This window comes from Ceratotherium simum, chromosome 5 (assembly GCF_057802395.1).
Source record: "Ceratotherium simum simum isolate JZ-2026a chromosome 5, ASM5780239v1, whole genome shotgun sequence".
Classification (NCBI taxonomy): domain Eukaryota; kingdom Metazoa; phylum Chordata; class Mammalia; order Perissodactyla; family Rhinocerotidae; genus Ceratotherium; species Ceratotherium simum.
In genome coordinates, this window is record NC_141904.1 from 55,211,164 (window position 1) to 55,235,837 (window position 24,674).

Sequence of the window (24,674 nt, forward strand, 5' to 3'; positions counted from 1 at the left end):
GACGCTCAGACACAGAGGGAAGACAGCCATGTGACCACCGAAGAAGAGATTGAAGTGAGGCAGCTACAAGTTAAGCAGCATCAAAGATTGCTGGGAGCCACCAGAAGCTAAGAAAAGGCAAGGAAGGATTCTTCCCTGGAACCTTTAGAGGGATCATGGCTCTGCCAACACCTTGATTTTGGACTTCTATCCTCCAGAACTGTGAGAGGATACATTTCTAATAAGCCACTCAATTTGTAGGACTTTGTTATATCAGCCCTAGAAAACTAATATGCCTTCATTCTGCTCTCAGCTTAAAGAAGATGCCTTCTTCACGTTAGGGATTAGAATCACCTTTTATACACTAACATGGCCTCAGGCACTTCTCCTTCAGACATCTCTGGTGCTGATGATTTCTTATCTAGTGTCAGCTTCCCTACTAGATGTGAGGCTTCCTGAGGGCAGGCAAGGGCCAGGTCCATCTTTCTCAGTCATTGTTGTATGTCCTTCAACTGGCAGAGTGCTCCAAGTTTGAAGAAAATTGTGACTGGTAGACAAAAGGCTCTGGGGTCGTCCCATTTGATCTGCCTTCCCTCTGGAATTGTATCATTTACAGGTTTTCCCAGCAGACTAAATTCACGTTAACTTTTCAAAAAGCACCACGTTTCAGCAGTGCCTGGGGGGATTTATAAACCCATTTACAGGGAAATGATCTCAATCCAAAAAGAGAGCATCTAGTGTCATTAATTCCTTCCCCCTAGGCCCTGGCCTAAATGCTGAGACAGTAAAAGAGAATTGCACATTTTCACCTCCCAGTGGAGCACACAGTGATGGGGCTCTGATGGCGAGGAAGGAGGGCAAAGTTGGGGAGGGGATGGAGGATGATCAGATATGGTCCTGGTCCCAGAGCACTCACTGTAATTCGATTCAAGAAACATCCACTAGACATCTACTATGAGTGAACACATTTAAAAAAATTCTCTTTTTATTGGACTCAAACCAATTCTTTGTGGAATTACAAATTGGAACGTTACCTAGCCTCATCATGAATCTAATTTCATTATTTGTCAAGACTGTGCCATCCTAGCTGTACTTGGCTTTATACAAAGCAGTATGTCAGAAGTTTTTTAAATAAATTGCATTCTTGTCCCTTAGTGTACAATATCATGTCAGTTTTATTTTGTCTTCATTACCTAATGACCTTCAATTGGCAGTGGCTTCTCATACTTCTGTTTTCTGATTTGTTAGAGCGAACTCTTTAAATTAGGCACATTTGCAGGTGGGAAATGTAGATATAAGGAGGACAGAACAAAATGGCTCCTTGGGTTACCAATGGCCATCTCACGGTGATCTGTAGAATAATTTGGGGATGCTATCTTAAGGAAATGCCTATCGTTAGCTTGGTGTGGTCCTGGAAGCTGGCCACTATTAATTGGAAAGGAGAATCTCAGTGCTACAATCTGAGTCAAGATTTTCTCCTGCGAAAATAGTTTTCTGTTTTTATTTTCTTAACTCCAAAGTCTGTGTTTCAAATCCTCCATCCCTGAGCAGCACTGATGGTTGAAAACAGTAATTTCTATCTTTTTTTGGGGCAGCACACACATTTCTTTTTAAATGAAACTTTATTCTTAAAAACTAAGTTGTAAATAAAGAATGTCAACCTTGGACGTGTCCTGACCAGTCTGCAAACCGTGAGACTAAGGATGCTGGGTCCCATTTTACACATGGGGAAAACTCCCCAGGCTTCAAAGCCTGAAATTCAAAGTTTATTATGCCGCGTCATTAGGGCCATTTTACTTCATTTCAGTGTGGAAGCCCAGACCAAAATTCCTGATTTTAAAAGCAGGAGTGAGGAGAGAACAGACCTGTCTATATTCTGAGATGGAAACGTATCGAATACTTTCTACCCCCCGCACGCTATAGACATTCCCTTAGGTGGGTCCAGGGACAGGACCTGACTCTGCCTGGAGATCTCTGAATGATGCCACCAGGTCCAACAACTTGCTGGGCAGTGAGAAATGACCTTGGCTAACTTTATCATTAGCCAAGTGAAGGGGCTGGAGTCATGTCCTTTCTTGACGGACAGCGCGTTACTAAAGGTGTCGCCACTCTCCAGCTGGTCTTGGAGCAACTGAGTAAGGCGGTGTTTGCTATAGCGTTGAGCCCTAAAGCCCTTCCCACATGGTGAGCTCCCGGCTGGTCTTTGCATGTGATTTTTCACCCTGTCCATTCAGTCAGCAAAGCAGAGCAGCCTTGAAATGCTATGAATAAATATTTGAAGTTTCTGGGTTTCTTATAACTCCATTTTTCTTCTAGGGATTAAATGGGAACCAGATGAGAATGGAGTCATTGCCTTTGACTGCAGAAACCGAAAATGGTAGGAAATGGTCAAACTTCTTAGTTATTTTTTAAAGAGGAAACTTGCAGAGAGGTTCAGAATTCATTTTTACTTAATTTTCCCCTGACCTAGGTATATCCAGGCGGCGACTTCTCCAAAAGACGTGGTCATCTTAGTTGACGTCAGTGGCAGCATGAAAGGGCTCCGTCTGACTATCGCGAAGCAAACGGTCTCATCTATTTTGGATACGCTGGGGGATGATGACTTCTTCAACATAATTGCTGTGAGTGCAGCTGTTTTGTGCTTTCTTTGCCCTTTGGGTTCATTTGATCTTTTAGCAGCAACCGGTTAACATTCCTGTTGCTTTTGTATACATAGCATTAAATGCCCCAGCAGAGGACCTGTTAGTCCCCTGTGAGTTCACTGACTTGTGACGTTGGAGGGGCTCTCGGAGACGGGGAATGCACTTGAGCACATTTCCTCTCCTAACCTAGGAGGCAGGCACTGTCATCTGGAAGAATGGCACCAGATTTGGTTTTGTTGGGGAGCCAACCTTTTCAGAACCTTGGGGAATTAGACCTAGTTAGATTTTCTATAAACTGTTAGAATTTGTCATGTAGAATTAAACTTTAAGCTGGATTAGTCTGATGATAATGATAATAATAATAATCATGATGATAAAACAACTAAAATGCAGAGAGCAGTTTAAGGCTTACAGAACACTTTGTCTCAGTTTCAGAAATGAAAGTGGCATTTATTAAGTGCCTACTATGTCCCATTTGCTTATTCTTCTTATTATATTATCTCTGTTCCTCACAGCAACTGTACGTGGTAGGGGGTGGTGTTGACATTTTCTCAAATGAAGCTGCTGAGATTGGCAGTGTCAGTAACTTGCTCGAGGTCACAGAGCTGGGAAGAGGGAGATCCAGGAACAAAGCCTGGGCAGTAACATGCTGCCTAGAAAGAGCACTGATTCAGGGTTCCATCTCCAGTTCTTTTTTCCTCTTCTCCCCAAATCTGTGTATGATTCTCATCATATCCCTTATGTCCCACCCACTCTTTTTCCAAAGATTATAGCCACAGTGAGCCTACTTCTTTCCCTTGAGTACTTAACTGGGTGCTCATGCATGGTGGTTTCCTGTGCTCTGCCACACCGCCTCTATTTGGGACCTGGAGGGGCTGCAGCAGGCAGCGGAGGCAGCGTGGTAAGGGGGACAGAGCTTGGGCTTTGGAGTTGGGTCTTAGTTTTGAATCCTAGTCCTGCCACGTACAGCTGTGTGTCTTGGGGCAAACCACTTGAGTCTGAGCATCAGCCTGTCAGCCGTGAGGTGGGTGTAATCACATCCACCACAGGGGTGCTGCCAGATCACCTGAGCCAGTGCACAGGAGGCCTTCAGGCAGTGGTAGGATGTGAAAGAAGGGGTGCTATTTGAAGAGCAGCAGGAGGTGCTGCAAAAATGCTGTTGCTGTGGTCTGCATGGCTTCTCAGGCCCCTGAGCAGAGAGTATCATCATGAGACCCTATGTCCGGGAAGGCTGCTGCATGAGTACCACACCCACCTTTATTTGTTAGGCAGAGGGCACGGATGTTTAAATGACGTTGGGCTGCAGACGGGATTGCTTGAATGAGTATCCTGCCTGCGTACTTCTGATGAGACTCTGAGCAAAAGGACACAACCACAGGACACCATGATTTATAGCTTCAGATTTTAAAAAGCCCTAAAGAAGAAAGGGAAAAGAAATAGAATAATAAATTCCATGGGAGCAGGGGTTAGTTCATTCATTCAACTATCCCCAGTGCCTAGGACAGTGCCTGGCAAACAGTAGTAGTTTAAATATTTGTTCAATGAGTAATACCAGCAGCTGCCTTCCTTAGAGTGCCCACTGTGTGCAAGCCCCCTGCTAAGTGTCCAACATGGATTATCTCATTGGATCTTCACCCCAGCCCTGTGCCACGTGGCATGGAGACAGAGACACCAAGAGGCAGAAACCTGTGGTAGAGGTCACACAGCCAGAAAAATTGGCACAGTGAGGACTTACCTTCTCCTCCTTCCTGAGCAGAAGTGAAGAGAATGTGGTTGAGCCCCTCAATCATCTGTCTGTGAAACTATGTGGCCCTGGGCACAGTTCTTTCGAAGGAGACTTTCAGATAGTTAGAACTTGGGTTTTCAAATCAAAAAAAAGTTACTCTAGTTACCAGTCTTGTGAATATGCAAATATAGCCTGATCCCCACACATCCTGAAGCATTTACAGATAAGAAGCAGCTAATTTGGGACTATCTTTCTTATTAATCTTTAATTACTCATTACAGAAGTATCAGAAATTTGCATAATAAGAGCTAACTAATTACATCATGAATCCTTTATCAGTCAGGATTTATTGTTCTGTTAGCAAAACCAATCGATTGAAATAATCTCTGTAAGTTCATTAAGATATACAAACAGTGTCAACTCAATAATAAAGAGAGGGTGATTAAGATAATTAAAAGTAGACATGCCAGTTATTATAGAACAGTTAAGGAAACAAAATATTTTCTTTTACCCAAAATTGTCCCTTTATATAAAGAAACCATTAGAGGTCGCATTAGCCCTCACTGTACATCTGTTTGTTAGTTTGCAACATAAAAGATCAGCTTCAAGACTACATAATTATTTCGACAACTAGAAAGACACTCTGAACTTTGTTATTTGAAGCCTCTATAGTAAGATTATGAACTCTGTTCCTCTAATGGGTAAGGGAATAGATCAAATATGTTAGTGAATTTATATTAAAAGCCTGAGGTCATAAAAGGAACCACTAATTAACAGTGACTTTTACACGTTGATTGTTTTTAATATAGGCAATATATGTAAAAATATTAAACAATTCAGAAATGTTCCCATTCCCTTTCCATTAGGTACATATTCTTCCAAATATTTTAATGTATATGAACACAGGTAATTTTTCCACAAAAATAGAATCTTATTTTACAGAATATTCAGCAACTTGCCTCTATACTCATATTGTAATCAAATGTGTTTGAATAGCAGGGCATTCTATCACCTATAGTTGACATAAATTTTGTAACCAGCACCCATTTGCTGGACATTATGCTGTTAACTGATTTTTTTTCTACTCAAGAGTGCTACAGTGAATGGACTTGTGCATATATTTTTGCAGGGTTGGGTATACTTCTGTTGAATAAAATTGAGAAGTGAAATTGCTGCACCAAAGGGTATGCACATAGTTAGGTATTATCAGAATGTCCACTAAGTAGGATATAACGTTTACACACTTACAAACTGTTTTAGCTCCCACCTGCCATAACAATATACCATAGACCACGTGGCTTAAATAACAGAAATTTATTTTCTCACAGTTCTAGAGGCTGGAAAGTCCAAGACCAAGGTCTGGCATGGTTTGGTCTCTGGTGAGGATTCCCTTCCTGGCTTGCAGACAGCCACCTTCTCACTGTGTGCTCACATGGCCTTCTCTCCTTGTGTGCACATGGAGAGAGAGCGAGGAGGGGAGAGCAGGCTCTCTCATGTCTCCTCTCATAGGGGCACAATCTCATCATGAAGGCCCCACCCTCATGACCTCATCTAACCCTAATTACCTCCCAAAGGCCCCAACTCCAGACATCATCACCTGGGGGTTAGGGCCTCAACAAATGAATTTAGGGGAGACACAAACATTCAGTCCATAGCACCAACATTTTGAAGGTCTTAAATAGGAGATTTTGTGTGTGTGTGAGGAAGATTCACCCTGAGCTAACACCCACTGGCAATCTTCCTCTTTTTTTGATTTTTTTTTTTGCTTGAGGAAGACTAGCCCTAAGCTAATATCCATGCCAGTCTGCATCTACTTTGTATGTGGGATGCCTCCACGGCATGGCTGATGAGTGGAGTAGTCCACACCCGACATCCAAACCCTCGAACCCAGGGCCGCCGAAGGGGGGCACGTGGAACATTAACCACTCAGCCCCGGGGCGGCTCGCTAAATAGGAGATTCTTACTGGGCAAATCTTCATTTGCATCCCCTTGAATTGTCTCTCCCACTCCTAAGTGTGTTTCAGTAAGTTTGCCTTGCGGAACTGTGGTGGTGTTTTTTCTCCATCACCTTTTCCTGTTTCCACCCTGGCAAAATTGCTCCAATAATGTGGTGTGGATTTTTCCTCAATCTGTTTAAAATGGTAACTTGCCTCTGTCTAGAGGGAGACCCCACTGCAGGCTCTTGTAAGTGCAGGGGGATGGGCTATTTGAAACACCATCCGGAATGCCCTGCAAATCTGTCTGAGTGCATTGTTCTTGTCGGCTGGATTCCATTTACGGAGAAGACATTATCATTTCACCCTTCATTACGCTGTCAGCCTTCTCTTACTTGCTGGGTAGATGTTTGAGGAGACGTTTCAGTGTTTTAGAGAGAAAGTAATGGGTACAATCTTTATTTTCAATGTTTGAAGCCCTCCTGCGTTGTAGGGTTTTGTTTGTACAAATCTAATTCCTCTTTGCCATGTGATTTTTCAGTGTCATTATAGGGAAAGGCGGAGGGAGATTTAAGTAGCGAGAAAGACTTTCCTTGCCCATTCCAGTTTTCCATGTTTCCATGTTTGTATTAAGTTCATTGCTAAGTCCATCTTATATATTATACTGAAAATCTTCCAATCCAGGTCTTTCCAGAGAATAAACACGAAAAGATAATGTTAAAAATTGTTTTAGCTTTCATAGGCAGGGTATTGCGAAATCTATCTAAGACTGGTGAACTAAATGATTGAATAATAAAAGAATAGTTGAAATATGAGAGTGATTTTGTGAAGTCAAAGTTAAAATTTAAGGTCAAACCATTGGTGCATGAAGAGAGATGTCTCTGACAAGAGAAAAGCCATATTTTTCTGATTCACTTTGAAGTCTAACTCCAAGCCATGCATTAAATTAACAATATTATCATAAAAATGAGGGTGCTAATTCTGTCTGATGGTGAAATTTGAAAAATGGTTTTACAGAAGCCTAAGCTGTGCATTAAATGAACACAGTGTTAACTGGGCTGATATTGTTAAATCAATTTAAATGCCTCCTGCAGCTGTGTTCGTGCAGAGTCGAATAGAGAAGAGCATCATTTGTGAGTTCAACCCAGAACTTTCTGGGGTCCTGGTTTTAATTTGCAGAATTTTCTTTAGAACCCTTTCTCCAGTGCTTCGCCTGCTGTGGATTTGCTTTTTAGAGTAATCGATTCCGTATTAAAAGTATGAGGATGGTATTTTCTTTCAGTGCTCATTTGTTCTGTACTACTAATTATGTCCAGTTGTGTTTCCAATTACACAAGAAGCTTTTGTAATGCAAAGGATCTCTGGGATGCCTTGTGTTGCTGAAAATATTGTGGGTTCATCTGCTTCATTACATAATCCCTACACATTTTTATTTTAAAGGTTATTTAATCAGAAGTGCACCAATAAAACCATAAAAATATTTAATGGAGTTCCAGCAATTCCACATCAGTTTCTTGCATTGTATGAGCATGCCAGCATTTTAATTTTATGGGGTTTTTGTGGAACTTAGGATTCTCCAAAACGTCCCACTTACTTCCTTTACTTTTTGTTTATCTGTTTTTTGAAGGGGTTAGAGATTCTCATCTTTTCATTTATTCTTCTTTTGTATCTGTGTCAACTTGTTTTTTCTAGGCTTCGTTTCTAGTCTTTTCCATCAGTAATCTTTTCTATAATTTTTCCTTTTCATTTCTTTGTTCTGATTATTTATTCATTCAACAAAAACTATTAAGTGCTAAGAGTTAAGAGCTGGGGCTGCCTTTCTAAATAAGGAAGACAGGTTGTCTTCCTTTGAGGTTTTGTGCGTGTGAGTGTTGGGTGTGGAGGCAGCCAGGAAGCGAGTGCTCACAGTAGAGGGTGGACAGTGCAGTCTTTGAGTGGGGCAGTGAGAGAGGCTGGGAGAGCAGAGAGCCCAGGCATGCAACCAACTGGAGGCTCGTGGTGGCTTCTTGGAAGAAGTGATGACTAAGCGAACACTTTAAGATAGGAAGGTATTAGCCAGGCATATGCAATGACGTAGGGCAAGAGGAAGGAGAAGGAACAATTGAGGAGGAAAATGTAACTCCTCTGCCACCCCCACGAAGGACAGGACTGGGTGGATTGACCAAAAGGAGTTCAGTGTCTGGACACATTGGAGTGGGGGTGAATGTGAGAGGCAGAGTGGGTAGGTAAGGGTGATGGTGAAAAGAATGGGACTGGATTGAGAGGGTCAGGCCGGATCAAGCATATCTGGTCAGCCACATAGAGGAATTAGGACTTGATCTGGAGGCAATGGAGGACATAGAAGGAGTCTCAGCTACAGGGTGACGTGTTGACATGTTCCCGTAAGTGTCTTCCTTCTTAGTTAGGTCTTCCCTCATTCTCTTTTTTTAGGCAACCGTTTCTCTTCTGTTAGGCCTGAAAGCTGCATTGCTTTCATCAATCAAGTCCAACTTCCCACATTCAGTAGGGTTCAGAGTCCTCAATATCATTTAGAACCCAAAGTCAGCTGTCCTTCACTCTCCAGTATCTGGGCTGCAATGTACACGAGCCAACATGTGGCACTATTCTACACTAGTGCCGAAGTTTGCATGAATCTTAGTGGGCGAGTCCAGCCCATTTGTTCTTTGTTTTTAGATCCTTCTCCAAAAAGTCCCCATCATTCATTTAATGAAACTTAAAACTTGCCTTTCCTTTTTATATCCTCATTAAAATTCCCATTGACGATTTTGCTGTATTTTTAAAACGGGAGATGTAGAGAATGCTTACAGAGATTGGGCAAAAGGAAGGAAAAGGCAGACGGGTGAAAGTTCTTTGTACATCTCTTCACCATGTGGTTGGTGGGCTGACTGGACCATCTCCACGGCTGCCTGGGCCCTCTCCTATCCTGTCCCTGCTGTCAGAGCGTAGAGTTTGGTGGTTGGCACAGAGGAGAGGGAGGGGCAATTCCCATAAGAAGAGAGTAGTGGGACGTAGTCTAACATCCTGAGAAGATGGTAGGTTTGTCTCAAACCTGTTTTTGGTTTTGGTTGGATCATTGCAGCATCACAGATAAGCACTTTTTATCATGAAAAGGAACAGCAGACATTATCTTAAGATGTAATGAGCATCGTCTTTTACTAATAAAAGTAAGAAAAAGTCGTTCATGATCACTCCGTAGTGGTGATCATGTGCAAATTTAGCCACTGTTTTATGTCCCTGGGTCATAGCAGGTGCTTAGTTAATATTCACAGAGCAAACACAGGAACAAAGAGTTTATGGCAGATGTCTTCCTGGGAGGGGATTTGGCAGTAGGCTGGCTGTGCTGTCTTGGCTCCCAGTCTGCTAAAGTCAGACCTGGGTCCCTGGAAGGGTTCAGAGTGTGGCACAGAGTAGGACAGTGTATGGCCCTGCAGGATGGCGGTTTCTGTCTTGTGTATTTAGACAGTCATATGTTCCTATTGATGTAGCACCTTCTCTCCAAAGAATGCAGAATCTGTGCTCTCCAGAGGTGATCAGGGGCACATGAGCCCTGTTCCCAAGAGTGGTTGTTACCATTGGCCCCAACCCCCTCCTACATAGCAAGTACCAGCTCAGGGTGGAGAGTACTCATTGGTCTTTCTTTCTGTGTACCACACATCACACTCACATATACTTTCTATCTTTCTTGTGTTTGTGCACCCAGACACTTTCTTTCTCTTGCTACATGCTGGGTTCTATGTTGACTCTTTACCAAATTATCTCATTTCATCTTCACAGTGAGTTTGTGAGAGAGGTGCAGTTCCCATCCCCACCTCCCCAACACAAACACTGGGGCTCCCGGAGCTGAGATGCCTTGGCCACGGTCACCCAGCATGTGTGTGGCAGAGCCAGGATTTTAACCCAGCCTGTCTGCCTCAGTTGCTTTTAGCTCTTCTGCTCCTCCCTTGTGTGAATCAGAAGAGGAGAGCCAACCAGGAAGGAGAAGGGGAGAAGGAAACTGACAGTGACTGAGGCCCTGTGTGTATGTGGCAGTTTCTAAGCTCTTTAAGGGGTCAAAGTTCTTTGTACATCTCTTCACCATGTGGTTGGTGGGCTGATTGGACCATCTCCATGGCTGCCTGGGCCCTCTCCTATCCTGCTAAAAGACTCTTCCCATTTCCCAGAAATTTTCAGGAAGGGCTTACTGCTTTGGAGAAAAGGGAGTGGTTGAGTGCCTTTCTAGGGTTCAATCCTGGTAGTAGGAAGGAGCAAAAGCAAATGGCAGAAGAAAATTCCATCTGGTTGGTGATAATATGCATCGCATCCTTTTCTTCATTAGATGATTGATATTTGGTTGCTTGAGTAGGGATGAAGGAGAGCTATTTATAAAGCCATTTTATCTTAGGGCTGAGGTGACCAGATCTTCCATTGTAAATTAATATGGCCATGCCACATCTTTGTTTCACAAAGTAGAAATCTAGGGAACCTCCATAAAAATGCAAAAAACTGTATAGTTTCCAAATGGAGAGCTGCTAGGAGCCTGGAAGCCGTTCCACATGCAGGGCCCCTTGGTGTCCCCCTTGGGAGGAGCGCTGGGTAGCGTGGTGAGCTTGCACAGCCAATGGGTGTCCTTGGCACAGCTGCCTGGTGTGCACCGTTCTCTCACACACACGGCCAAGCCCAGCTCCCTTTGGTGATAGAGACCAGATTGCTCAGCATAGCTTTATCCTGATGCAGTCAAGGGAAATTAGTCAACTGCAGGCTTGGATGATGCCACTAACAAGCTGGCGGGGGTTCAGCAGAGCAGATTCCTCCACCGTGGCCACGGCTCACACAGTGACGGCAAGCATGGTTTTGATTACTGCACATGTTCCTCCCTGATGAGGGCAAGAACTTCTTGGTCTTTTATACTTTTAACCCCTTTCTGCAGCCCCCCTCCACATGTGTAGGCCTTTGCATTAGCAAAGCAGTTTTAGGTCTGTTGCCTCATTGGATCCTTACAGGGCGGGGCCCCTGAAGACTAAACAGAAGATGAATTAGCACCTTCTTATGCATAAAAATCTGGGATCACAGAGGTGTAGTGACTTCCCCAAGGCCACACAGTAAGTACATGGCAGAGGCAGGACTTGGACTCAAGTCCTTGGACTCCCAGCTCAGACTGTATAAACTCAGGGATCAACTTTGAGAATGTGTATTGGGCAGAATATAGGGGAAGTTTTAAAATTTACCTGGAAAATGGAGAGTTAAGTGGAAGAAGAACCAAAATTACAACCTCATTTAGGAAAGTTTTGGGCTGCAAGTTACAGAACAACTGAATGAAAGTGCTTTAGCATATAGGCATCTAATAATCTCATGGAAGAAGCCTAGAGGAGGGCAGATGTATTCTGGTACAGTGGTTCAGCAGTGTCATCAAGGACCCACACTGGCTCCATCTTCCTGCTTTGTCTTCCTTGAGCTTTGCTTTCCATTCTTAATCTTTCACCTCATGGTTGCAAAATGGTAGCTGCAACTCCACAGTAGCATGTCAAGTGGGAAGGAAGGCAGTGGGTATAGAAGAGTTTTCCTTTAATGGCAAGAAAAAAGTTTTATCAAAACTGTGTGGAACACTTCCGCTTATGTTTCATTGGCTGAGAATGGGCTGTTTGACTGCCCTTTGCTGCAAGACAGGCTATGGAAACATGTATCCAGTAGAAGGGAACTGGATAGCTGTGATTGGCTAAGACTGATTATGCTTCAGGCCTAAGGAATGGGCATATTGTCAGCCTGAAACACATCAGTCAACAAAGGAGGTGGAGGAGGAGGGAATGGCTGGTTTTTCAGCAACTTCCAGTGTCAGTCCAATATGGACTATGAACTTTGGAGAAGCTCTTCTTCAGGTTGGACTGTGCTGTTGCTTCCTGGATCCTCAGATGATGTTCCATTTGTTGACTGAAAGTCACACTCCCATTTCTCAATGACTCATTTCAGAATTGCATAAATGTGTTTTTCCTCCATGCCTCATCAGAGGAGATCTAAGCTCTAAGACCATTGGGATATAATTTTTCAAATGCTTTTGTATGACTAAGAACAAAGATGAAAGAGGGAGTAAAAGACTGATGGGAAGCATAGAGGTTTGGAGGCCAGAGAGGAGAAGTTGGGGGCTTGGAGGTCCTGAGGTCAGTGGCTGTGAGGTCAAATTGCCTGGGTTTGAGTCTGGACTCCACCCCTTATGTACTCCCTGGTGACTTTGAGCAAGTTGATCATCCTTGCTCTGCCTCAGTTTCCTCATCTGTAAAGGGGGAGTGATTGGAAGTACTTTCCACATGAGGTTGAGAAGTCTAGCCTGTGCTGATGGATTAAGCGCTCAATAATGGTTAATTGCTGATATTAGTATTATCATGACTCCTACTTGCTTAGTAAGCCTCTTGGCATGTGAAACCCAAGGTATCTCAGTCACTGTTGCAGCAGCTGAACGTCTGGTTGTCTTCAGTCTGTCCCTGCAGTGTGTCTGGAGCAGTTGTCCCGAGCTCATCTCTTTATTTCACTCACTCCCCTGCTCATAGCGCTCCAGGGGCCTTACTGCCTACAGACTTAAAGTCCAAACTCCTTAGCCAGACTTTGCTCAGGACCTGGGCCTGTGAGAGGTGGTTCTGGTTCCTTCCTTCTGGAGTTCTGGGCTGGGCTTTTTGTCGCCAAAATAGAAATGCTATAACACTCTCATTGAACAAATGGTTCTTAGGTACCTATTGTGGGCCCAGCCCTTGTCACAGGGAATACACTGAGGAACTAGACATGGACCCTAACAGTGCAGCCCACCTTGTGGTAAGGGATCCAGGCACCAGGTAACTAGAATTGGGGATATACAGGAGAGGGGCCTCACCTTCACCAGAAGCTGCTTCCCAGAGGAGGCAGGAATGAGCTGACCCACAGGATGAACACGAGTCAGCCGGGAGATGCCAGAGTGAGAGCCCCAGGGAGAGGACCCCATGGTGGAAGGCCTAAAGGAAAAGATGGGAGCTGTCAGGGGACAGGAAGGGAATTAGGGCTGGCTGATGCTAAGTTTATGGGGAGCGTTAATGAGTGAAGATGCTAGAACAGGGCCAAGTGTCCAGAGCCCTGCCAAGCCCTGGAAGGTTCCTCTGCAGAGCAATGGAGAGCTGGGAACGGGGTTGACAAGAGGCGACATAATCAGGTTTGTGTTTTAGAAGGACCAGCCTAGCTGCAGTGCAGAGAATCATTCTTGATGAGAGAAATGAAGACAAGAACACTCAAATTTCTGCTTCCTAGTTGTAAGCTTTGGATCATAACAGAGGGTCATATTCTGGGTATTCTGGAATCAAAAATGAAGGGAAGGCTGACGTTGGCCTGTATGGAAGATGGTGTCACTGTGTATGAGCAGTGCTCTGACCAACACCTGCATAGCCTCCCAGAGTGACCTCTCCTTCCCTCCATTTTTGTCCTCACTCACCTGTGACCTACACATGGGTCCTTGTCTCCACAAAGCTGAAGACAGGACCTGGAGCCGTATCCACCTAACTCTGGTATGCTCTTCATATCCCGCCTGGACTACGCACTGTCAGCCAGGCCCAGGGACCCCCAGTGTTTGGAGCCACTCCTGAAGGATTATCAGTTAGCTATGTACACCCTGAACACTGCCATACACCAACACTTGCTCTATAAGTTTCTCCCTCAAACAAGAAGAGAATAAAGTCTGTCTTTGGCACTTAATCACACTTTTCTATAGGGGCACCAAGTGAGAAAGTCACCTTATGTGAATTGGGCTTGTGATTGTGCTGCTTTTTGTTTGTGTATGTGTATCCTTAAATTAGTAATTAGTATCTTTCGAATGCTTAATTAAGTGTTTCCTCTTGGCTGTTTCTTCCCTTTGCAGTATAACGAGGAGCTCCACTATGTGGAACCTTGCCTGAATGGAACGTTGGTGCAAGCCGACAGGACAAACAAGGAGGTAGGGCCTGCTGCTGGGCGGGCGCATCAAGGGTCATCGCACACCCCTGTCTCCCTCACAGTGATCGCTTACAATCATTCTGTCATTATTTTTAGAAACTCATCAAATGTACTGCCCTTCCATTGAGGCCCTAGGAACCCTAGCTTGTAGAACATTTATGAAGAGGCACAAATAATATCATGGCAGTAAAATAATTACATTGAGTTCAGATGCTTGCTAGTTCTGAAACAATTGTGTTGATTTTCTTTTTTTCTTACTCTGAGCACATCCTATGTTGTGCTTGGCACCTATGTTGACATCATGCAAAGAATATGGCTCTTGCTGAGATTTCAAAGAAAAGTGAACCCACTTGTTATATCTCTTGTTGTACTCAATATGATTGATTAAATAATTGCTGGGGTAGCTATTGGGTTAACTTGACTCCTGAGTTAGAAGGTAAGATTTTCAAGGATGGTATGGTGTCTACTCTCTGCTGTACCCTCAATGCTCCAAGAATTGCCTGCTCCAAAAATATTGTGGAACAAAAGAAAGATATGTTAAAGGAGGAACTTAGGAAATGGGATAGAAGTTTACCTTCCAGTTGGAGCATTTTAGGAAAATTTCCGGGATAGATTCCTATAAAATAAATCCTATTTCCTTTTGGCCACTTTTAAATTTACCAGTACAACCACCACAGCTACTACCATACTACCTCTACAGGGCCAGGTGACAATTTCAGTTGAAGGTGTAGCTGTGGCTGCAACAACGTCACACCTCCTGGGACTCATAGAGGCCATTACTCGCATTGTTTTGTTGTGCTTGCCATGTGAGTATATGGCAAGCAATAAAATATGCTCCTCTTCTGGAGAGCAGACCCCCATGCAGTGGTGGAGGACAATGGCTAAGGTAGGCTTTTGTGAAGCACTGTGCATATGCTGGGGAGAGCTGCCTGTCCCAAGTGGGCTGGGAGTGGCATTGGGGCTATATTTGTTGCAGGTGGTGGAAGCACTTGGTTTGAGCATTTCTGAGGGAGTGAGCAACAGAGGATTGGGAGAAATTCATTACAACTGGAACACAGAGTGAGAAGGAAAAATTATGCCAGAGTTAATATCCAAGCTTCAATTGGAGGGGGAAGAAACACTGTAACAAGCTGTTTTTAGGAGAGAGAAACAAGTACACTATAGTTCAATATCTAGGGAATGTTTGTTCATGGTCATTTTCTAGGCTAAAGTAGGAAAAAAATGACTTCAACCTACAGCCATATTTCCCTAGGGACTTTCCTTTTGTTTGGCTGATGCCTGGGTCTGGATTCCACTGCCTTCCCAATATTGTAGCATTGGAACATCTGCCAGAGCCTCAAATATGTGTCCAGTGATGGTACCCTCAACATTAAGTAGCAAAGATGCTTAAAATGATCCAGGCCTTCCTTCTGGTGGCTTTCCAAATGGACAAGGGTGGTGTGATATTTGAAGATACGAAGTCTTATGGATGAAAAAATTGTTAGAGAAAGTGGGCTAAGAATTTATCTTCTGTGCTACCCACACCCACTTGGCCCTTGTGCTCCACCTCAACAAAGAGACTGACTGCTAAGAAAAAAGGTTAAACAGGACCCAGAGTCTTATACAATCCAAAATACCCAGAATGCAATTAAAAATCCCTTGTCATCCCAAGAACCAGGAAAATCACAACATGAATGAGAAAAGACAATCAACAGAAACCAATATTGACACAAATCAGATGTTGAAATTATCAAATTGCTTCAACAAACTATTAGGAATTCTCTTGAAACAAATGAAAAAATAGAAAAGCTCAGCAAAGACATAGAAGTTATAAAAAAGAGCCAAATGGAAATTATAGAACTGAAAAATACAGTCACCAAAATAAAGGCTCACTAAATCAGCTCAATAGTAGAGTGGAGGTGACAGTAGGTAGAATCAGTGAACTTCAGGACAGATCAATAGAAATTACCCAACCTGAACAGAGAGAAAATAGACTGGAGCAAAATGAACAGAGTGTCAGGGACATGTGGGACAGCAAAAGAGCTAGCATTCGTGTCATGAAAGTCCCAGGAGAGTTAGACTGGATAGATATTTAAAGATATATTGGCTGGAAACTTCCCAAAATTAGTGAAAAGCATAAACATACATATTCAAAAGGCTGAGCAAATTCCAAGGAGAATTAACCCAAGTAAATCCATGGCAAGACACATCATAGTTAAATATAATTAGACAAGAAAAAAATAAAAAACTTGATAGCAGCCAGAGAGAAAGGACATACTACTTAAATTACCAATTTGAATGACAGCAGATTTCTTGTATGAAATCATAGAGACCAAAAGGAAGTGGCATAGCATTTTTCAAGTACTGAAAGAAAAGAACTGTCAGCTCAGCATTCTATGTTCACTGAAAATATCCTTTGTGAATGAAAGGGAAATAAAGACATTTGCAGATGAAGGAAAACTATGAGAATTTGTTGCCAACAAACCTACCCTCAAAGAATGGTTAAAGAAGTTCTCCACACAGAAAGGAAATTACAGAAAAAGGCTTGAAACTTTAGAAAGGAAAGAATATTGGAATGGGTAAATATAGGAGTAAGTATAATAGAGTATCTAATTCTCAGGAGATTCTTAAATCATATTTGATAGTTGAAACCAAAATTATAGCATCATCTGTTGTGGTGCCCAATGTTTGTTGAGGAATACTTAAGACAGTTATATTTAAAACTTATGGAGGGTAAAGGGATCTAATTAGAAGTAAGATTTCTACATTTCACTGGAAGTAGTAAATGCTGATAACAGTAGACTGTGATAAATTACATGTTTATATTATAATACCTAGAGCAACCATTAAGAAAACAATAAAAAGAATACCTAAAAAGTAACTCATAGGAGTATAAGAAAAGAGAAACAGAAATGAGAAACAGAGGAAATGAACAGGAAAAAGAAATAAGTTGGCAGACTTAAGCCCTGACATCACTAATTATCTTAAATGTAAATGGTCTAAGCACACCAATTAACAGATAGAGACTGGCCAAGTAGATTTAAAAAAATAATCTAACCATACGCTAACTACAAGAAATTGACTTGAAATACAATGACATAGATCTGTTGAAAGTAAAAGGATGGGAAAATATATACTATGTGAACATTTTTAAAAAAAAAATAGGAGTGGCTATATTAATATCAGGTAAAGTCATCTTTGAGCAAAGAAAATTACTAGAGACAAAGAGGGACAATACATAATGATAAAAAGGTCAATCTACCAGGAAGACATAACAATCTTAAATGTGTTTGCCCAAACTACAGAGCTTCAAAACACATGAAGCAAAAATTAAAAGCGAAAACCAGAAATTAAAAGAGCTTAGAGTAGAAATAGAAAAACCTGCATTTATAGTTGGGGACTTGTACACTTCACAGTCATAAATTGATAGACTATTAAATCAAAAGTCAGCAAGAATATAGAAGAACTGAGCAACACCATCAACCAATAAGATTCAAATAACCTTCACTGAATACTCTACCCAACAACAGCAGAATACACATTCTTTTCAAGCACCCATGGAACATTAACCAAGGTAAAACATATCCTGGGTCATAATACAAATCTCAACAACTTTAAAAGATTTGAAATTGGACTGATGAAATTGGATTCAAGCTAGAAATCAAGAAATAAAGACAACAGAAAAATCTCTAAACACTTAGAAATTAAACAATACGCTACTAAATAATTCATGGATCAAAGAGAAAGTCTTGAAGGAAATTTTAAAAATATAAAGCTGAATGAAAATGAAAAGACAGCACATCAAAATATGTGGAACAAAGCTATAACAGTGTTGAGAGGGAAATTTATAGCGCTAAATGCTTACGTTAAAAAAAGGAAAGCCTGAAATTAATAATTTAACTTCCTACCACAAGAAACTAGAAAAAGGAGAGGAAAATAAACCCAAAACAAACAGAAGGAAGGAAATAATAAAAAGCAGAAATCAATTAAATTGAAACAGCAAAACAGTAGAGAAAAATCAATGATACCAAAAGCTAGTTCTTCAAAAAATATTCGATAAAACTGATAAACCTCTAGCAAGACTGACAAAAATAAAAAGAGAAGTCACAAATCATCAATATCAGGAACAAAACAGGGAATATTACTGTAGAACTGTAGTCATTAAAAGGGTTATAAGGGAGTATTGTAAAGAACTTTACACTCATGATTTTGACAACGTAGGAGAAATGAACCAAATCCTCAAAAACTACAAGCTACCAAAATCCAACCAAGATAAAATAGATAACCTGAATAATCCTATAAATATTAAATAAATTGAAGTCATAATTTAAAAGTTTCAAAAAGAAATCTCCAGTCTCAGAGGTGGTTTCACTGGAGAGTTTTACAAAACATTTAAAAAAGAATTAATACCAATTTTGCAGAATGTCTTCAAGAAAAATAGAACAGGAGGGAAATCTTCCCAATTCATTTTATGAGGCTATAGTTCCCTGATAAACCAGACAAAGACAGTACAGAGAAAGAAAACTACTGACCAATATCCCTCATGAACTTATAGCAAGAATCTCAACAAAATTTTAGTACATCATATCCAACAATATATATAAAGAGTAATACACCATCACCAAATAGGATTTATTCCAGATATGCAAAGCTGGTTTGACATCAGTGTCAAATCAATCAGTGTAATTCACTGTATTAACAGGCTAAAGATGAAAAATCATATAATCATGTCAACTAACTCAGAAAAAGCATTTTATAAAATCTCACACACATTCATGATTTAAAAAAAAACCTCTCAGCAAAATGGGAACAGAGGTAACTTCCTCAAATTGATAAAGACCATCTACGAAAACCTACAGCTGACATCCAACTTAGCAGTGAAAGTTCAAAAGCTTTTCCTCTTAAGATTAGGAACAGATAAGGATGTCCACACCCGCCACTCTTATTCAACATGGTGTTATAAGTTCTAGCCAGTGCAATAAAGCTAGGAAAAGAAATAAAAGGCATACAGGTCAGAAAGGAAGAAATCAAACACTCTCTGTTTTCAGATGACATGATTATATATGTAGAAAATCCCAAAGAATCTACCAAAAGAGCAAAACCCTAAAAACTCCTAGAATTAATAAGTGAGTTCAGCAAAGTCACATATACAAGATCAACACACAAAAACCAATCCCATTTCCATATAACAATGAACATATGGAAACCAAAATTAAAAAAAAAAAATTCCATTTACAATTGCTCCCAAGTAATAAACTTAATAAACATGTACAGGCTCTATATGCTGAAAATTACAAAATGCTGATGAAAGAAGCCCTAAATAAATGGAGGGACTTACCATGTTCATGGATGTGAAGACTCAACATAATAAAGATGTCAATTCTTTTTGAATTGATCTGTAGGTTGAATGCAATTCCTATCAATTCCAGCAAGATTTTTGTAGACATAGACAAGAGTATTCTAAAATTACGTAGAAAGGCACAAGACCTAGAATAGTAAAATAATCTTGAAAAAGAAGAATGAAGTAATAGAAATCAATTTAGCCAATGTTAAGGCCTATTATGTAGTTACAGTAATCAAAATAGTGTGGTATTGATGGAGGAGTAGACATAGATCAATGGAATAGAAGAAAGAACACAGAAATAGACCCAATCAAAAATGCTCGACTGAATTTTGACAAAAATACAAAAACAATTCAATGGAGGAAGGATCTTCTTTTCAACAAATGGTGCCAGAGCAATTGAGCGTCCATAAGCAGACAAAAGCAATCAAAAAATACTTAACCTTGGCCCGAACCTTACAACTTAAACAAAATTTAACTCAAATGAATCAAACACTTAAATGTAAAATGTACAACTATGACACTTTCTGAAAAAAACATAGGGGAAAATCTTCAGAATCTAGGGTTAGACAGAGTCCTTAGGCTTGACACCAAAAGCACAATCCATAAAAGGAAAATTTGATAAAATGGATCTCGTTAAAATTAGAAAAAAACTTTTGCTATGTGAAAGACCCTGCTGAAAGGATGAAAATATATATCTATAGATTGGGATATGTGCAAACCTCATATCTGATAAAGAATGAGTATATAGAGAATATATAAATAACTCAAACTCAACAATAAAAACAGTCCAATTAGAAAACGGGCAAAAGACATGAAGGGACATTTTACTGAAGAGGATATACAGATGGCAACTAAGTCCATGAAAAGATATTCCACATCATTAGCTAGGGAAATGCAAATTAAAACCCCAATGAGATGTCACTACACACCTATCAGAATGGCTAGAATAAAAAAATAGAATAAAATAATAAAAAACATCAAATGCTGGTGAGGATGTAGAGAAATTTGATCATACATTGCTGATGGGACTATAAAATGATACAGCCACTCTGGAAAACATTTGGCAATTTCTTATAAAACTAAACATGCAATTACAATATGACCCAGTAATTGCACTCTTGGGCATTTATCTCAGAGAAATGAAAACTGATGTTCACACAAAAGCCTGTACCCAAATGTTCATAGCAGCTTTATTTGTAGTAGCCCCAAACTGGAAACAACCCAGATATCCTTCAGTAGGTGAATGGTTCAACAAACTATGATATACTCATACCATGGAATACTATTTAGCAATTAAAAAATAAAAGAACTGTTGATACAGTAACTTGGTGAATCTTTGGGGAATTATCCTGAGTGAAAAAAAGGCAATCCCCAAATAGTATATACTGCATGATTCCATTCATATAACATTCTTGAAATGACAAAATTACAGAAATGGAGAACAGATTAGTGGTTGCCAGGGGTTCAGGTGGGAATGAGGAGAGGTCAGTGGTTATAAAAGCGCAGCACGAGGATCCTTGTGATGGTGGAACTGTTCTGTATCTTGACTTTATCAACATCAGTTCTCTGACTGTAATATTGTGCTACAGTTTTACAACATGTCATTTGAGAATACTGGGTAAAAGGTATATGGCATCTCTGTCTGTTATTTCTAACAACTGCATGTGGATCTATACTTACCTCAAAATAAAAAGTTTAATTAAAAAATAATCTGGGAGCTGGCCCAGAGGTGTAGTGGTTAAGTTCACGCGTTCTGCTTTGGTGGCCCGGGGTTTGTGGGTTCGGATCCCGGGTGTGGACCTACGCACCACTCATCAAACCACGCTGTGGCAGTGTCCCACATACAAAATAGAGGAGGATTGGCACAAATGTTAGTTCAGGGACAATCTTCCTCACCAAAAACAATAAAATAAAATAATCTGAGGTATATGAGGAAATCTTAAAAAGAGACTTTATCAAATCAGTGTGAACAGTGGAAAAATGTGTGTTAGGTTGTTGTAGTTATCTAAAAAAAGGTACCGATTGTGGTTCAGTTTCTAATGGCAAGAGTTTTCAGTGTTCTTACCTTATGGGCCTTTTTATTTGGAGAAAATCTCAGAAGATAAAGCATTTATTTTTCATTAGAAACTTGGGATATTTTAAAACAAAATGAGCGCCTTTGGCTAATTTGAATCAATTTCCATTTTTATCATCAAATTGGTGTTAGGCCATGTACATTCAGGACTCACCTAGGGGCATGTGACAGAGACTAGCAAATATGTAAAAAGCAAAATGGGAATTTACATCAGCTCACCTAACTGCAAAGTCCTGGGGTAGAAGAGACTGCATCCAAGGCCTTAAACATGATGTTAGGAGTCATCCCCCCTGTCCCCAGCAGCCTCCTCTATGTGTCTTCTGTGCACTCTGAGTGATTCTGCTAGGTCAGGTGCCCATTCTGGATCCATAGTTGCATCTACAGTGGGTGGAGCAGCCCAGCCAGCAGCCTGGTCCAGGTGTCTACAACTGTGGCTAGGAGGCATACCTGTGTTGGACAGACCTGCTTGGTTTTCCAAAAGGAAAGGACTCTGGGCAACCAGGCCAGTACCTATAAGGTAGATGCTCAGTAGAAGCATGTATAAATGAAGAATGAATGATTGAATGAATAGATGAGCCACCTAGGAGAGGATTCTACTTGAAAATAAAATTTTTTTTTGGTTTCAATAGAAGATCCACAAAACATTGAACACAAAAGCATGAAACATTCTTTTTAAATATAGGACAATCTGAATTAGGTTGTAGGTAAAATTGTCTGATTCCAGGGTTGGCAATCCTCACTAGTCTGTCTAGTTCAGGCCAAATCCTATGAATGGCAGCTTTGAAGCCATTTTCTCATGTGCTTTGTGAAATGGGGATGGGGAATTATGACCTTCTGTATAAACCTGTGTAGAACTGGCAGTGTGCACACAGATGCTAGCCTTCCATCCTGTGAGTTCAGTAATTCTGACTAAAATGTGCCAAATTCTTCAGGACATTTTGTTCTTCACCCAAAATATCCATATGTATCCTGACAAGTTCTCATGACAGCCAAATAACTGAGATTCTTTCCTACTTATACCTTTTCATCTTACGACTGTTTGACTGTTTCCCTGGTGGCCACTTAATGTTACTTCTAGTTCATGAAAGGGGATGAAAGAGTTTCTAGAAGGTGACGTCTGGGATTACTATGTCATGCGCCTTTAGTTCGATGACAACGTTCTGATTTTACAATGTTCACATGACCTCCTGAAAAATCAGAACTAGATAATTTTAATTAAAACAGTATTTGATAAAATTCATTTAAAAAATTTGAAAGGGGAATGAGAGAATCTCAATGAGTCTTGAAAGAGAAGAAAAGATTAGGGTAAAAATGCTGGCCTTGGTCAAACTAAATTGTCCTTGTTCACAGATTTCCTATGATTTTGCTTGAAATAGCCTATGACACGTCATCCTTGAATAAGTGATCTTGAAGTTCTATTAAGGTTTCTTTTTTTTGTCTTTTAAAGACATTGTTTACTGTCTGGAGAGAATTTTGCTTTGCTGCTTTATGTATCAAATAAGTGACTTTATGTATCAAATAAGTGACTTTATGTATCAAATAAGTGACTTCTTTTTCTCTTTAAGGAAAAGGAACCATGACAAATTGGGTGAGCCTGGAACTCAAATATAGAATTCACATGAGTAAACGCTCATCCTAATCTACATCAGACCTTCTGAACCACTCATCAGACCTTAAAATAAACCTTCTGTGGTCTCTCTGGGGGAAGGGAGGAAGGAGAGTAATATGGTTTTTCTCTGGTTTTATAATGAAGATGTTCTGAAATCCACTGAATTTCATGGCTCTGTTTAAGATTCATTTGTGAATTATTTGTTGCACAATGAACCGATCTTAGAAACCCATGTAACTCTCATCTTCCTTGGCAGTTTTGATCTTTTCCCATGGGATGAGGAGATGCTGAACCTCCATGCATTAACAAAAGTACACGTTAGAGCTGCTGATGTTCCCCAGTACTGTTTCTTCCAGCCTTAGCTTTGTCAAAAGAGGCACCCTGGATTCTAAAACCTCCCACCTCCCATGGCTTTATGGGCCTCCAGTGTACAGTTTGCCAAAGATATGGGAGCAAGGGGCATGTTATGAACTGTAAGCAGAAAGTAGCCCTCTGCACATCGGTGAATGTTGCCTGCCCAAACACCAAAGGAGACAAAGTTTGCAGACAGAACAAACTCTAACTTACTTTTATTTAATTCAAAACTAATAAGAGGTAGTAAGAATTGCATTGTTTTTAAAATGTCATGAATATGTTAAAAATAATTTACATAGAGAAAAATTGGGAACAACTTAAATATACATAAATTCTTCTAGATCCAGTATGACTTAATACAGTGCAGCTCTAAACAAGAATAAGGTAGGTTTATATGTGTTACTGTGAAAGAGTAACATCTGCTAGGTTCAAAAAAAGTAACTTTCAAAATAGTATGCTTCTTGGTTCCTATACTGCTTAAAGATAGAAAGAAGTGAAAGAGGGAAGAAGGAAAGGAAATGGAAGGGATGAGAAGGGAAGAGGGAGGGAGGGAGGGAAGGAAGGAAGGAAGGAAGGAAAGAAGGTAGATGAGGGATTCACAAGGTACATTTGATATATTTCTATGTATGTATGTATGTATGTGTGTGAGGAAGATTGGTTCTGAGCTAAAATCTGTTGCCAATCCTCCTCTTTTTACTGAGGAAGATTAGCCCTGAGCTAACATCTGTGCCCATCTTCCTCTATTTTTTATATGGGACACCCCACAGATGGCTTGATGAGCAGTGCATAGGTCCCCGCCCGGGATTTGAACCTGTGAACCCCAGGCTGCTGAAGCGGAGCATGTGAACTTAACCACTACGCCACTGGGTCGGATCCTATTTATCTTTTTTAAAATTGTACAAAGAACATTTAACATGAGGTATACTCTTAACAAACTTTTGAGTGTTCGATACAGTATTGGTAGCTATAGGCATGATCTACAGCAGATCTCTAGAACTTACTCATCTTGCATAACTGAAAATTTATACCTGTTCAAGAGCAAATGTCTTTACACTGAGCCCAAAATACTTTTGCAATCAGAAATAGACTATTTTTAATATTAGTTTCCTATTC

The 24,674-nt window shown here is 40.7% G+C and overlaps 1 protein-coding gene across 1 annotated transcript in view; it reads left to right on the forward strand.

The window, feature by feature from the left end:
• Positions 1-24,674, forward strand: part of CACNA2D3 (calcium voltage-gated channel auxiliary subunit alpha2delta 3) — an 838,936-nt gene that overhangs the window by 383,079 nt on the left and 431,183 nt on the right. Inside the window, exons 7-9 of the mRNA XM_087431193.1 lie at positions 2,296-2,356; positions 2,450-2,600; positions 14,128-14,202. Coding sequence (XP_087287319.1) covers positions 2,296-2,356; positions 2,450-2,600; positions 14,128-14,202 — 287 coding nt within the window. The remainder of the gene's footprint in view (positions 1-2,295; positions 2,357-2,449; positions 2,601-14,127; positions 14,203-24,674) is intronic.